Below are 16,667 nucleotides of genomic sequence, written 5' to 3' on the forward strand. Positions count from 1 at the left end.
TCCTCCCTCTTACACACACACACTGCATTACAACATCCCATATGGAAGCAGGCCAGTGGTGGCAGAGCCTCAGGGTGGGAGCAGAGCAAACACTGAGGTACAGGGAGTTTGTCACGTCTGTCTGTAGGCTGTGACATTAACACCCTGAGATGATTAACTCCCAAACTCATCCATCTCCTTTATTTATCAGCGAGCTTGGCTTTTGAGCAAGGACTGAACATGGACTCTATACAATGACCAGGAAAGGGTGTGTGTGTGTGTGTGTGTGTGTGTGTGTGTATGTGTGCCTGTTTGTGTAGCAAAAGTTAACTTTGTTTTTTGTCAATACCCCCTCTATTTATTATTCTTTCCTATCTCGATCCTCTTTGCCAGACCTCTCTCCTCCTCATTATTGGATGACTTTCTAATCTCTGAGTTATCCTCTGTGCAGACAATCTCTCTCAAGTGCTCTCTGTGGGCCTTGTGTATGTATATCTGTGTGAATCGCCTCCCTTGAGACTCTCTGATGCCACTGTCACTTTCACAAGCTGGCATTTAGCCTGAGGGCTTGTGCTATGATCGCTGGCAACGGCTGTCTGCTCAATCACATCCTCTGAAGTTTATTTATCCTAGTTTACAATGATCATAGGAGGCTTTATTGTCTATGGGCAGGGTTGGGGAGTAACGGAATACAAATAACGGGATTAAGTTCATAAATACAAATAATGAGTCATTTTTATCCTCTTAAGTTGTTTGAAATGGTGGAAAAACTACTGGCCCGATTTTCATGAGCATGGGCCAAGAAAGAAGCCATTAATTTTGGAGCAGATCCAAATCACGGAGGGATACACAAATTATTGTTTGTTTTCGTTAACATTGCAAGATAGGGCAGGGCCTTGCGGAGGTCTGGGCTCTCCGAGTGCCCCTCTAGTTTGTTTTTGTTTTATTTGTTTTATACTAAAATTCCAGGCTGTTCTCATGAACCATTTTTACATATAGCTACGAAAAGTAATGCACTGTAATGTGTATGTATTCAACATATGTATTGCTCTATGCATCACATTGACTGCTGCTGTATAAGAGCGCTTTGGACCGCGTAGGGAGGAGGTCAGGGTAGAGGGGCGGGTCTTAAAAACACAGTGCTTTCAAGCCAGGGAGTGGAGTTCACTTCCTGAGGAAAGACTTTCACCTTTTTCCTAAACTCAACTTGTCGTTTTGGTGCCTAAACTTAACTGTTGTCGCCGCATGCTGCTCACTTTGAGTCGACTAAACTCAACTGCCACGGCCCCTTAAAAGGACCGTAATCTTGCGGTGCCCTGTAGCACGAAGGGCAATATCAAAACACACATACAATCACACATATTCAGCTGATTGATTCCCATTTATGTTAAGACTCAACACTGTGAGCGCTCACTCCTCTGAAAGACCAAGATAAGAGCTTAGCCGAGCGTCATTGATATTGAGTCGCTTTTCATGATGTGGCCAACAAGCCATTAAAATCAGAGCAGTAAACAATGTTTGGAGAGCGAGGTACAAACCCTTAGCACATTACACTGAAATGAGATATTTGTTCTTGCTCCAGCTCACACTCCATTTAATACACAGACCTAAGGTGCTCACTGTTGTTTGTTGTCCAATCTGTCTCTTTTCTTATCAGTTTCTCTCTTCCTAATTCTTTTAGCTCCTCCAGGCGCAGATCAAAGACGGTTATGTGAGAATGTATTAAAAAGCAGTGGCCGAGTTTGGGGAGATTAAAGATGGACCGGTGAGGGATGGGAACAGGCAGACAGTGAATCTTCGGAGAGATAGAGGCTTAGTGAGTTGGAGAAATAGCTGATGAAATATATAACGACGACGGACATTCTGCTGGGAAAACACAATGTCACGTCTAATCAGGCTGATTGGCAATTTGGAAGCTCCAGATTTTCGCGGCTTTGTTTGTTGCTGCTACTGCCGAGCCAGAGTTCATCACAGAAGGCTTCTGTTTCAGCTGCCAACACGGCTCCCATGGCAACCACTTATTCACTACGTAATCTAATTAGGCAAATGGACAGGATTGGTAAACACCTGAAAATTGTGAACTTAACTTGTATTGTCTTTGTCTCTGGGTCTTTGTCTGTTTTCTAAGCATTGGTTGCCAGCTTGACTCTCCTGTGCTCTACTGGACTGGCTGTGATTATGGGGCACTGCCTGCCATTTGTAATCCTCCCTTTGAGTCCCCTCTCTGGATAATGTATTGCTATCACAGCCTCACAAATGTGTTGGGCATACCCATACACAAGAACCAAGGATGAAATAGCCAGAATACTGATTCTAACATTGGTCTTGCTGACAGAACAACTGTTATCTGCTGCCAAGGACTCTTTCTTCCCTCTTGTCTCTGAGCTCGGGCTTAAAGGCCTTTTCAAGGCAACTCTCCAACCATTACAGATGGAACCAAGCAGAGAAGAATGCAGATGTAGCCAGTAATAAATACAAATCAGAGTCTAGAAGAATGCTGAGCTGACCTGGAGGACACATGGTTGTAACATGTTGCAGCATTAAGTGAGTTTATATGGCTAGAAAAGCAGCCGGTTGTTATCATATAACAGCACAGTTAAAGAAGCAAAAAGCTGTTCATGTAAATGATAGAAAGTGTGGTTATATATTCACTTTAGCTTGTGTGAGCGAGTGTATTGTATTGAGATTGTTTGACAGCAGGTATTTCTGCCTTCTAGTAAAAGGAAAAATTAAAAGTAAATGTCAGGAAATGGCTGATATTTTAGTGACTATAAAGGCAACCTCTGTCACTCCAGATTGCTCTACTGTCATTCACAGGTTGCCGGAGAGCGAAATAAACAAGTGAATGAATGTGTGTGTGTGTGTGTGTGTGTGTGTGTGTTCATATTCCTTTTTGCCTCAACAATTTAACTAATTTTATCTTGAAATACATATCAAATAGGTTATCTTGTGAAGGTTTTTCACCGTTGAAGCAATTTACTTATATTTTAGCATCTTTATGAGGCCCAACGAAAATTCTGGAGGTTTCAACTACTTTGTTAGTCCAGATGTGATTTAAGTTGGTACACAGGAAGGCAACTGAGCAATCTCCATTCGCTTTGAAAGGTCCAGCAAAAGAATATAAGTGAACCTTGAGTTTAGATTATTTTTCAAATTTCTTTGAAAATAATTCTGACAAATTTCTTGTCTTTAGTTTTAGTGAAATCACTTTATTCAAAATTTGTAATACCGCAAATAACTAAAAATCCAACCTTGGAACATAATTTTACTTAACAGTATGTTGTGTGTTTCACTATGCATGTTTAGGTAAAGAGTATTTCATTTCATTGTTTTTTCCCATGAGCTCTAGAGCACCATGGGTAAATGTCACTGTTTGACAAAGAAACGCTGAATGACAGATTGCACAGAGTTACAGAAGCTAGTGGAATGAAAGCGGACATTGGGACTTATGGCTCTCTATGGTAAAACCCAGCTGTAACAACAATAAATAACTTCTCCCTCATTGGGCAGTGAGTTGATGCACCATGAACATGAAGCCCTGATCTGCGTACAGCAGATGCCTGTTTAATCCACCCACGGGGCGAGCTGGGCTGCCTGGGACAGAGGCCAGTGTCACCCCCACACACCTACTTCCTTACAGAGCTATAGAGCATTCAGCATTAAAGGGGTGATAGAATGCAAAACCGAGTTTACCTTGTCATAGTTGAATTACGACAGTTCGGTGGGTAAATAGGGCATACATCGAACCTCAAAATCCCATTGACATCCCTTTCCTATGCAAATCTCACAGTTTGAAACTGCTGCTGAAAACGGGCGAATCTCAACAAAAGTTGACGTCAACTCGGTGGCTGTACCTTATTTGGCTCTAGTCTGTACCTTTGTCACGACCCAAAATTTACATACACCACTGATCTGAGGACAGCTGGTCGTCTGAATCTAGGTCGCGCAGATCTCAGAAATGTTATACATTGTTCGTCTGCTATTTCATTACTAAATTCACTTCTGAGACTTTTTTATGCAAGGAATCAACTATGTAGAGCTCAAATATGGGCCATTTTACAAAAATTGATGGCTAATTGCAAATTTGGTACGACTGTACAGTGACAGTGACAGTGACAGCGGCCAGTGCATGCCGGGGTTGCTGCCGCGCCGGTCGGCCTGCCTACTTTCACAGACCTGCTGTGAGCTGAAAAGCTCTTACTGTATTTCATAAAGGGATGTTTAACAGGGTTACGGGTTGCATTAGGGCGCATAGAACATCACCTGGGAAATTTTCAGCCAAACCAATGTTACATACCCTATTTGGAGACCTTAAGGAACAGTGTGAAATACCCTATATAACCATTCTATCACCCCTTTAAGCACAACATGTACAGAGGCCTAACAGGTTAACCATCCATGACTGATAGACAGATCAACAAGCTGTCACCATGGAAACAAGTACATGTGGCAAAGGATTCTCCAATCTGTCCTCACACATGACGAAGACAAGAATGGCTGTAACATTTCAACACGTTCTCAAAACCAACTCCTGACATGCAGCAAGAACCCTTTTTTAACGCTCTGGGTACCCCTTTGGCATCATTTTTTCAACGTGCAGGGTAGTTTGACTTCAACATGGGGTTTACGTTGTGAAGTCAAACAAAACTACTTGGTTAGGTTTAGGAAAAGATCATGGGTTGGATTAAAACAACATACGTCATGTATGTAAGTTGACTTTTGGTTTCACACAGGACACGTACAGCAGTCTCCTGGGTGAAAGTCCTGTTTGTTGTTTGTCGCCCTTTATCATCTTCCAGAGCTGTGGTCGAGCATTTTCTCTGAGCGTCTAATATTGCTGTGGATGTGTCTACATTGCAGTTAGTTGAAAGCCCGGTCCGTTTCAAGCAGATACAAAAGGGTCCCTTGTGCGACGGTATCAGACGCTGAGGGCCACTGACTCAGCTGCCGAATTTGACGAGTTGGGAGTGAAAACTGGTTGAACGTTTAAGGTGTAATTCATTTAATGACCCTTTAATATCACACGTTGTGCATTTTGACCAAAGGAGAGGAGAGTACCGTTTCAAGAAATGTAATGAACTACAGGCAAAGTAAACTTCACAGTGCTGTAGTATTATTATTGAAACATAGATATTACTCTATTCATAATTAGTCTGTATTATTTATGAATGCGTTCCACAAATTGAATTTGAATATTTTGCAAAGCAAACATCAAAACCAAGCAAAAGTTTTATCATATTTTCTTAATCAAGCCAAATGCAAAGTATGAAATACTTTAATTACATAAGTATATGTAACTTTCCATCATAGCCACAGAGATCTGACTAGCTAAAAACTGGAGTGATGGCAACCATGGATACTGTCAGCTCTAGACCTGAATGACTGAATATGCAGAAAAGATTCCTACTGAGTTGCTGTAACATGGTGGAATTGTACTTTCTGACGGATGAATAATGTGTAAGTAGAGCTAGAAGTTGTGAGTCTTTCTACTAAAGATTCCCTGAAGGGCAATATAAGCTGATGAAGGAAAAAAGAGAAGAGACGAGAATACAATTACACAGGGAAAAGGTGATAATAATAACCAAACCTCGTAAAATATTAATCAAATATGGCACGACTAATAACTAATTCTGTCAGGCTTTTTAGTGTGTGTGTGTGTGCGCATGTGTTTGTGTGTGTGTGTGTGTGTGCGTGTGTGTAAACGTCACTGTTGATTCACAGTCACCAATTGTTCATCATTATGTAATCTCCATCTGATGAACTCAAAAGAAAACTCTGGAGAAACAATGAACAGAAACGCAGGCGTATGACGTGAAGGGGGAGAGATAGATGGCCCGAAAGTATGAAGAACAACTGAAACTGATGAGAGAATTTATGAGAGAATTTAGAGAAAGTGAGGGTAATGTATGTTTAAAGACATGGCAGAATGGAGAGAGCTCTGTGACTGCAGTGAGGGAGACACACATAAAGCAGGGTTGCACGGCACACTGTATTGCTGCATTAATATATTTTGTGGAAAGCAGCACTATATATAAGATTCTCGGTTTGGTAAATGGCCTGCCAGCGAAAAACTGACAGAAAATGTAACCTCCGCAGGATGCTAAATTTCAAAATAATATGCATGTGAGCTTTGCTTATGCGGTATGTGCTCCTATGTTGCTACCACCCTATTATGTAAACAATGGATATATGGAGACAACAATGGGAACTGGTTTATACCATAAATGTTAACAGAACCAAATGTATTCACATATGTTGCCGTGAAAGCCATTCTACCCATACCATACTATTAAAAAGTATTTATAGACATCCTGTCATTTAAAATGCACTTACAGTATTACCTACATCATGCACAGCTTCTACAGCAGTATAAGTGGTGGTGGAGCTTCTCAGAGCGCAAAAAAACATTTAAAAAAGGATGACCAGTGGCCGGGTTAGCTCAGTTGGTAGAGCAGGCGCACATATATAGAGGTTTACTCCTCAACGCAGCGGCCGCAGGTTCGACTCCGACCTGCGGCCCTTTGCTGCATGTCATTCCCCCTCTCTCTCCCCTTTCATGTCTTCATCTGTCCTGTGGAAATAAAGGCCTAAAAATGCCCCAAAAAATAATATAAAAAAAAAAAGGATGACCAAATATGCCAATGATAGGCCATTTCCAATTTAAAAACAAAACAGGCTACATCATCCAAGGGCAATTATCAAATCTACTGTCAAATGCAAATTACAGAACAAACAGAAAATAATTATTTTAAATCAGAGGCCTGTACTACAAATCAAGATCAACGTGCCCTGGATTTATTTCAGTTAGCCGGCTTCACCAAACCTAGCAACCGCGGTCCCGCATAACCTGTGTCACAACGCTGGTTAACAACTAGTTCAGTCAACCCAGGGTTTCCCAATCCAGTGACGCGTGCGTTCACTTAAAAGAGGCGGTATTTGCACAGCACGACCAATCGCAAACATCTACCAGAGCAGAATTATAGTTTGCTCTTCTTACACATGAAGAGCAAATTATAATTCTATATAAATATGAAGAACACAGACACGGTTTTGCAGGCAAAAAGCAATACAGTGGCTGCTTCCTAAAACAGGAAAGCTGGCAAAAAAATAGCTGACGCTGTTATGCATAAATCACAACGCTTATCAATATCACTTCCCCATCAGTCAGGCCAAAGATCTGACCATAATTACTGTTGTGCTTTCCATAAACTGTCGTTGCTTTAGCCTATTATTTTATCAGTTGCAACCCTGGCAGTGGTAAGCGATCGTGAGAGAAAATAAAAAATATATAAAAACATAATTCAAACCGATGTGCGCATTGGCAACACACGGCTCAAGAAGCCGACAAATAGCCTATACGTAACTCCCTCCGCTGAAAATCTATATCTGTCATTAAAATACCCATCAGGGAATGTTAACGGGGTTGTCGGTCTCTAAATGTTTGAACTTTTATGAGCGCACTCCTCTCTCCGTGCACCGAGCTCAAACAGATCTTTTAAGACGGTTAGGTGTTCAGCATGAGTTACCACGGCGATTGAACCCGGTAACAACTGATCCACCGTCGTGATACAGAAAACCCTGGGTTGAACCTAAAGTTACCTCGTTAACACCAAATCTTGCTTCGTAGTACAGGCCTCTGGCCTGCTGTCCCCAAACAGATACACGAAAACAGAGTCACACAGAAACCAGACTAAATGCAAAACTAAATCAATAGCGCAGTCCTGACATGTTGATATTATCAGTATACTGATGAGCTGGAACGTGTGTTCATTTCAGCGAAGCAAACTAGTCTTACAGACTGTAGCGGATTCTTAAGTTTTCTCAAATTCTGTAGGATTAGCGTAGATTCAAATACATGTTTACAACAGCTCCACAACAAGCTATAAATCAACTGCTGGGCCTTATTAAGCCACAAGACGTCTAGAAAAAAAGATTTCCCACTGGTGGATTTGATCGCTTGCTGTTCGGTATCACCAACAAGTAATTTGTGATCCCACTGATTTCATTCATTAGATGCTACAGAGGGAAGCATTCGTCGCCAAGTGATTCACCAGGGGACTAGATTCTCCCCCATCAACCTTCCTGCGGCTGATTAGTCTCCAAGGGCGACCAGTGACTCATTAGTCAAACTGAGATCAGCAGGTGGTGACTGATGACGCTATCGTTTCTGCTGTATTGACCACCAAGTGCCGTGGTAAACACTTGTAATGGTTGTTTCCATCAAAACAAGTTTGTATTGTAGCTTTGTTTAGGAAAGGGATTCAGGCGTTTCCCATATCATGTCCCACTTTGGCTGACTCTTATTGAGAAGCCTATCATGCTGGCACTGGCTGGAGTCGAAAAGGTGAAGATTAACACTTTAGAGTGTAATGACTGTAGTACCAGCTGGCAGAAAATGGGACCCACTTGAGGCAATTCAGACACAGCAAATATTCCCAAAGCAGAACAGCTTGTCTGATTGATTGCCATTATTTATTCGCTGTCTAATTGTTTTGATGTCCATTACTCCCAGGTGTGCCGTTTGTGTGGGAGTAACTGCACTGTGCATAGCAATGTTAGCAGCTCTGCAGCAGAACACGGCAAAAAGAAGATTGAGAGTAATGTTTTTATGCATTCCCATAAAGAGTCTGATTGGCACAAAGCTGCTCTATGCTTCAATTACACTGAATGTCTCTCTAGAGGAGTGCACAGATGCCACATTCTTAAGAGGACAAGTCACCTCCCTGTGTCCTGTCAAAATGTTGCAGTGACTCACATGCATGGAGTGTACAGTCTGTGGTGGTGTGGGCAATGTAAAAGCCTAGAGACATTTTTGAGAAGGAAAGGGCTTCCAGGAATGATTTACATGTTTTCTTCTTAATGTATTAAATGTTGAAAGAAATTCTACTGTGAGCGTCTCCGGCCACAGTTAAAGGATCACTATTAATAATTGCATCATGTATTTTATTTTCATAGCTCACCTAAGTAATTAGTGAAATATCTTGCTGATGATAGTTTGAATGGGGCAACAACACAGGCACACAGGTTGAAAATAAACCCCCAGGTTAGTAAAACGGTGAGGGGACCTCCGTTGTCATGGTTACAGTAGTAATAACAAGGTGGTTAAGGTCAGGGAATGATTGTGGTCATCATGCTTTAAAAAAACACGACTGTCGGTTGGGAACTGGAAACGTCGGATGTTTTGGTGACTCATCCATCCACTTCCCAAAGACTTTGTTCCTCACTAACAAACATATGTGTACATACTGTCATTCTTTTTAGGATAGTCGCTAACACTTATTTCAAAAACACAAAAGATGAAGGTGACCTACGCAGTTAAAGTTTGAGGGTATATTAGCGACATTATGGGTTAGCTTCCTTTCAGTTTTACCCAGTGCTTAATTTGTAAAGTGGGAGGTCCCGGAGCGCAGAGGGGGGGGGGGGTGGATCCGGCGACTCAAAACGGGGGTTGGAAGTAACGGAACAAAAAAAATAAAAATGACACTGCCTAGTAGCTTCTCTGACTAAAAAAACCTAAACAACGCTGTACATCAGGAAAATGTTTATTTTTATTTCAGAACATGCACTGCATCGGTGCGAAATGTAAAAAAGTTTTCACAAGCAGCAGTTATCCGTCGGACTATTAAATTAGCCAAAAAAAACACCGTGGTCTCCACATTCTTGATAGGCAGAAACGGTTTTTGCTTGTTTGGGATCCGACTGGCCAGCGTATTTGAACAAGTTAAGCAAACTTTGTTGTCTTTTTGACATTTTTCCCCTGAGTGAAACGAGGCTATAACAGCAATCTCAACCAGCACAAGTGCAGCGCCGCGCTGTTGAAGTGCCTCCCCTCCCTCCGTCCCTCTCCCCCCTCCGTCTTACCCTGAAAATTCACCTCAAAACGCATCGAACATGCAAACACAAGATTTTTGTGGAACTTCAGTGCGGAATAACGACTAACAAAACAGATAACAGCATTGAACACTACACAAACAGTAGTTTATTTTTTTCATTTAGGCGATTCATTTTTCCTGGTGACACAGGAGGTGCCGGATCCAATAGAAAAGGTTCCGGATCCAACATCGGAGGTGCTGGAACATGTTCCGGCTCAAATTAAGCCCTGGTTTTACCCCCAAATAAAGTGGTTTAGGCAGTTGGACAGTTTACCACATGATTGTCCCACTGCTCATTTTTTTGGCCCTATTTTTAGCAATGATGTCGCCTTCCCTGATCTCAACAATTAAGGTGCCAGTATACTTCATCTCACCCACTTCACACAAGGATTTCTATTTCTATCTTAAGCTCTCTTTTTTTATTCTTTACAACTGTTACTTTTCATGCTTTCATGTAACACCATGATTTTCTCATAACCTGACCTGTACTTTGGTGAGTACAATGTAATTTTAACCAAACATAAATCCCAAGTTGTGACAAACTGAAGTTTTTCTTTAAAGACAAGACATCCCCACAGATAAAAACTGGCAACTAAAGGGTGTCCTCTTTTTGGAGTGTGTCCAGTGAGTGTCCTTTCCCTCTGGTTATTATTGGTCAATGTTTTCGTCTCTGGAGTATACTAAGGACTATAGTTGAAAGACATTGTCAAGCTGGTGTTGGATTCACGTAAGGTACAGATTTGATCATTGGCAAATTATCAAAAGATGTTTTATCAATATTAATAAAGTTATGAATATGGTTATTAATAACTGTATCAAATCGACAAACAATCAAAACGGGGCACCACCCTGCTTGTCAGGGACCAATAATCAAGCTGTGGAACAGTCTCATTTCTGTAAAAATCCTTTAAAAGGAATTAAAGGAAGGGGTGATTTCGAGCGCGACCCGTTCGACCAGCAGTTATCACAACAAATACACAAATAATCACCAGCAACTGCTAATTAAGTATAATTGAATTTATTAACGTCACAATTATCAGTAGCCAATCAATAATCCTTCAATAATAAAACGTATATACATTTTACAATATCACAACTAAACAAAGAAAAACAAAAGCAGCATGTCTTGTGGACAAGTCTGTGTGTGTGTGTGTGTGTGTGTGTGTGTGTGTGTGTGTGTGTGTGTGTGTGTGTGTGTGTGTGTGTGTGTGTGTGTGTGTGTGTGTGTGTGTGTGTGTGTGTGTGAGAGAGAGTGAGTAAAAGGGGAGGGGCGGTGTCGAAATGTAGTTCTAATACAAAAACAACTCCAAAAATGGCTACTCCTGTGAGCTGCACAAAACCATTTAGCCTCAAGAGGATGGTAGTGGTGCTGAGGGCACGGAGAGGGGGCTGAAGAAGCCGAGGTGGGGGTTGCTAGGCAACGCGCACGTTTATACCATATGCTAAATCACCTATTAGCTCTATACAAAACCCCACGTGGTTAAGTTAGCAGCGTTAGCTCGGGAGCTACGTGGCTAGCTTGTATGTCCGTGTGTGGGTTAGTAAAAGGAAACAGAATAAAGGAGGAAAAGAAAAGAAACACTCTGATCTTAGTTATCGATAATGGCCAGCTCCCTCAGCCACCCAGGTCTGGACCCCAACGTGTTGTTAGGACAGACTGAGACTTTTGATTTACCGAGGGAAACGGCCACTATAACCACTCTAGTGGCTAACAGCTGATTCACCGCGATTATCTCGCGGACAGTAACTAAACTCCGTGAAAGGAGTGGTTTAGCAGATAGCGTTTACGGTTTTAACCCAGCTACTTAACACAACAGAATCAAATGGTATAATGATCGGTTATCTATTCACAGCAACAGATTAGTAACCAGATATGGCCAATACATGATTACAATCAGATCACATTAATGGCACAGCGGTCGCGAACCCTTTGCTCATTAATAACAAACCAAAACGCACTAGTTCTAACATCTGCCCAGAACTGTGTAAAACCTTACGGTGTCGCCAGAGTTTAACGATCCGTTTCGCCCAGAGCAGTGGGCAGGACGTAATCCATGTCGACAAGCAAGAAACAGAACGCCGTCCTTTTCTTGAATCCAGGCTGATTAAACCCGCTGCAGATAGAGGGAACACCCAGCCAGTATTTCCTCGGATCCCCTTTGTATATCAGACCGATATAAATTTGTCCCAGCTCAAACTCGACCAGCGAGGTGATGCTGGCTAGCTAGTCCGGACTAGAGTGCTTCCTGTAGTGACCTGGGTCACCGTGGAAAGAGCGAAGAAACACACAGTGCCGACAGCTTTTATCCTACCTCCGCCTCCTAGTGGCGGGGTGGTGCATTCAAAGACCTGACAGCCAATGGGAAAGCGCAACCTTCTCACAGGTGTGAAGCAGTTCTTTGTCTCACCACCAGTCTGCCGTGCCCTCCACGTGTTGAATGTAGAATCTCCATCTTAGGGACTCTGCTTCCAAATAGCAGCCTGTAGGAGTTTGGTGAAACCGGCTTTGGGATTCACATGTAGGCCAAGATCCTTTGTCCTTGCCTTCCCTGTGTCTCTGCAGTCAGCTCAGTCTGAGCCAAATCACTGTTTAACCAGCTTCTTGGTCCCCAACACTGGATACGATCTCATATTAAAAATAAGCCATGCAGTTGCTGAATCTGTCTTCATTTCAGATCGACAAAGGTCAGTTTGAAAGATTTCCGTCAGATTTTGAGAGACTCTAGTCACGCTCATCCTGGTTGTTCCCGGGTTAGCACTCTACCAATCAGATTGGTCATTTGAGTCCGACTGCCGGCAGTGCCCGCCCTCCCGATTATACATGTCAAATCGGCCAAAATGAAGGCCGATGGCCCCTCTGACGGCCGACGGCACGGAACACAGCGAACAGACTCGAGTCACTGACTTCGCCAGACTGTCCGACGGCCGATTATCGGCTCGGTGTGTCTGGGCCTTAAAGGTTTGGCCTTGGCGGGAATCAAATCAGAGCATCCATGTTTGGGGAACAGTGTTTCATCCACATAGGTGCTCTACAGCAACATTTATTTTCTGTTAGTCCATCATCGTTTGAGCATCTAAATCAGGCCTCTATACATGTGCTACAACTGGATTTTGGTACAGAGGATTCCTCCATAACTTCTGATGCATGTAAGTCCCTGGTTAGGAGGATGAAGCTCTGTTTACTTTTTCTTAATTCTCACTCAGAAACTAGAGAGTTTCTCTAGAATTTGATGCACTGTGGCGAGGCTGTTCTCATTAGGTTCAGTATCCACGGAGCTGGCCCAGATACTCCTGCTCAGCAAGTCTTTCCCTGAAGAGCTACAGTTACTGTGCTAGATATGCAAAACCAAGTCAGTACAGTACAACTCAGTGGTAGAAAGATTTAAAGTCTGTTATGCTGTTCAGAGAGCTGCAGTCCAATAAACCTCCCAAACTGTGTGTGTTTGAGTAATGTGTGTGTGTGTGTGTGTGTGTGTGTGTGTGTGTGTGTGTGTGTGTGTGTGTGTGTGTGTGTGTGTGTGTGTGTGTGTGTGTGTGTGTGTGTGTGTGACAGTGAGAGTGGGAGCGAGTGTTTGCAATAATTGAGTTTAGTCAAGAGTTACTGGGGGTCTAAGAGCATTACACACTTGAGTGTGATGGATAAAGTGGACTTGGCGTTGTTGCCATAGTAAGTCCATTAGCAGTACGTAACTGTAAAAAGTAGCAGCATTTGGCCTTGGAAAAACACAGACAAACACACACACACACACACACACATTCCTTAAGTAGCCTACATTCTAAAAATTACGTTTCCGTGTATCTTCTAGATTAACGTACGGTTGTACAGCAGATGGTTTGCACTACTTCTATCACCTAATGAGATACAGTTTTAATTGAATTATATGATACGTTTTTGTATTTATTACACTACCTTGAAAGCAGATGGCTGCAATTTTAACATGTACATTTGTAAAATCCAGCATTATTTTCTGTTTAATGTTTTGTGTTGGATTCCTACTTTGTCTGTTGCTTTAAATGGGTTGTGACAGGACACAGCAGGTCTAACATTACTGTAGAGTATGTAGAGTATTCCTATTTTAAACATCAAACTGAAAAAAAGGAGAAACGGAAGCAGAATGTGGAACTACAGTGTTTTTCCTTCTGCTTCGTCTCTTTCTCTTTTGACGCTCATCGATGTACATATTCATATGAAACAGGGAATTAAACTTTCAAAAGAAAAACATATAGAGCCACATTTTGCAAATCTCATTACAATACACGGTGTGGAAAGGAAACAAAGATGGATAACCTTTACCTAAATTCAAAGTCTTCAAAGTCGTTTCATGTTGTTTGAAGTTAAATGGGAGTGAATGAGCGAGACATATTCAGCAAGACTAATTAAAAGTACCTTCAGTTCTTTTAAAGGCTGCTACAATTAACTTGAAAGGAACAGAAAAATGAGCAGTCCGTTAAGGTCTTTGTCCTGTGGTAATGATAGCCGCATTAGCCTCTGTGTGTAAAATGCTCTTTTTTTTTTAGCTAAAGAAAATTAACCTCTTTGAATTGAGGATAAGTGCTTTACAGGAAGAGACCAAAGGAAGATTTCTACTGATGCACCGTACCTGCGTTTTGTCATCATAATTATATTTCTGTCAGTACCTTAGTTTGAGGAATGTTTTTTTTTTTCTTAAGTTACCTTTCGAAAGTTAACGAAATGTGTCAAACCTCTCATTGCAACAGTTTTTCATTTTGTCACAATTTATCTGATTTCCTCATTTAGATCAGGACATATGGTGTCTGACCACAAGTCTTACTACCTTACCAAACATCCAATGCCAACTACAGACACAATTTGGTCATCACTCTTTTAGTACTAGATTTCATATCCACCATCAGTATGCATTAATATAAACATTAGAATCACACACAAACAGCACTCACCTTGGTCCAGAGACTTGGCAGGAGCCCAGCTTTTGAAGTAGTCATCCTGAGTGGACACACAACGCAAGAACTGGGTTATTAAAAAATAACTCAAAGCCAAGAATATCATTGAATTATTTTCAGAACACCAGAGAGAGAACACAGCCACAAATACTAAACCGAACTACTGAGAAATTGTGACCTTATTCTTCTCCTCTTTTGTTCTTTCACAGTTGTTTTGTTCAAAAATGAATGATTGCAGTAGGCAAGACAAATACACTGAGAGGTGGAAGCTTGTTTGGACAATTAGAAATAGGACACACATGTTGAGAGAAACCTGCAGGAGACACACTGGGGAGTAAAGAACATCACATGCTCCAGTAAATAATGGCTTTAATTAGGACAAAAACATTTAATGTCAAGGTCAAAATAGACTTCTGCTCTGGAAAAAAAAAAGAGTTCAGAAAGTATTGTAATTATTAGGGAAAACTTACAGAAGGAGAAGAAGGATTTTAAGGAGGCAGTGTTACGTTTTAGCTGCTGGGATTTTTCCAAAATCATACTTGAAGAAGTGCATATTATTCCTATTGTTCAGTAAGCGTAGTCTACTGTCATGGAGAAAGCCTCTTCAGTTGGAAATATAAAAACAAAAAGAAAATGGGCTTGTCTCAGCCAAGCTCAGTTGAGAAGAGGTTTGGATGTATTAAGCCAAATACACTTTGATTCACCGGCTCTATTCAGAGCAGATTCCCTGTCCAGCCTGAGATCTATTATTGTGTAGAGAAAATAAAAAAACACATTATGAAAAGAGCCACGGCTTTAAGATTGTTGTTTAGTGTTACATACATATCACACATATACTGTAGGTGTAAGAAAAGATTGGTTTATATTTGTTGCTCAGCTTATAGGTTTGGTAGGTGTGTTTCAGCTTGCAGTCCTGGTGAGAATAGCAGCAGTAGAAGCAGCTATGCTATGTGACAGGTCGATGCTGATGTTTATTAACGTCCAGTATTTGTCAGAAATTATAGCTTAATTAAACACTGTTTTACTATACTGTCATAATGAGCACTTATATCTGATTACATCCACATTATAGTGTATTCTAAACCATTTCTGAAATGTTTAAATACTACTTATAAATGCTAAATAGAGAAGGCTAGAGTAAAGTGTTACAGAACTAGGTTTGCACTGCAAGTATTGTCTGAAGTGTTTCTTTTGCAATGTGAGCTTTACATGCACACACACACACACACACACACACACACACACACACACACACACACACACACAGACAGTGGTGGTGTCTGCATCTAAAGTAGTGCTCAGAGCGAGGCATATATATGTCAGCACGGAGTGAGCCTGTGTCAGTGACACTATGTGAACAGGGCAGAAAAAAACCTGCTGGGTTTGAAAGCAGGATCTCTACCTTCTTTATTATTGAATTAAAGAGAGAGTAAGAGTGAGAGAGAGACAGAGAGAGAGGGAAGGACAGAGAGAGAGAGAGAGAGAGAGACAGACAGACAGACAGAGAAAGAGAAAAAGAGGGAGGAAACAGTCCACAGAAAATGGACAGTTGACCCACTCATCCAGTCCTTGTTCTATAAATGACAACTGCCGGTATTTGAGCCAATACAAAAGTTTTAAATGATGAGATGAAATCTAATTAGCTTCTCCCTTGGGTCCTCACTTCACTCATGTCCTCACTGTTTTTTTCCTCTTATTGTATGTCCATCTCCCCTGCTCTGTCACTATTATCAAATTATCCTTTATAGCTGTGAAGGTGCAACGTAGGATGCTACTGTTGCAAGAGTCATTTCTGCAAAGTTCTAAGTGAGGCCTGCATCATTTAATGTGAGGCCATAACATTTATTATATCTAGCCTATAAATGACAATGACTTTCTGATGCTTTAAAAACT

General features: G+C 41.5%; 1 protein-coding gene across 4 annotated transcripts in view; it reads right to left on the reverse strand.

Annotated features, from left to right (window-relative positions):
- The window catches only part of spock1 (SPARC (osteonectin), cwcv and kazal like domains proteoglycan 1), a 100,409-nt gene that overhangs the window by 39,324 nt on the left and 44,418 nt on the right, over positions 1–16,667 (reverse strand). For all 4 annotated transcript variants that reach the window (XM_039812994.1, XM_039812996.1, XM_039812995.1 and 1 more), the window contains one exon: positions 14,772–14,817. In XM_039812994.1, the coding sequence (XP_039668928.1) occupies positions 14,772–14,817 (46 nt within the window). The remainder of the gene's footprint in view (positions 1–14,771; positions 14,818–16,667) is intronic.

The sequence above is a fragment of the Perca fluviatilis genome, chromosome 10, assembly GCF_010015445.1.
Source record: "Perca fluviatilis chromosome 10, GENO_Pfluv_1.0, whole genome shotgun sequence".
Lineage (NCBI taxonomy): Eukaryota > Metazoa > Chordata > Actinopteri > Perciformes > Percidae > Perca > Perca fluviatilis.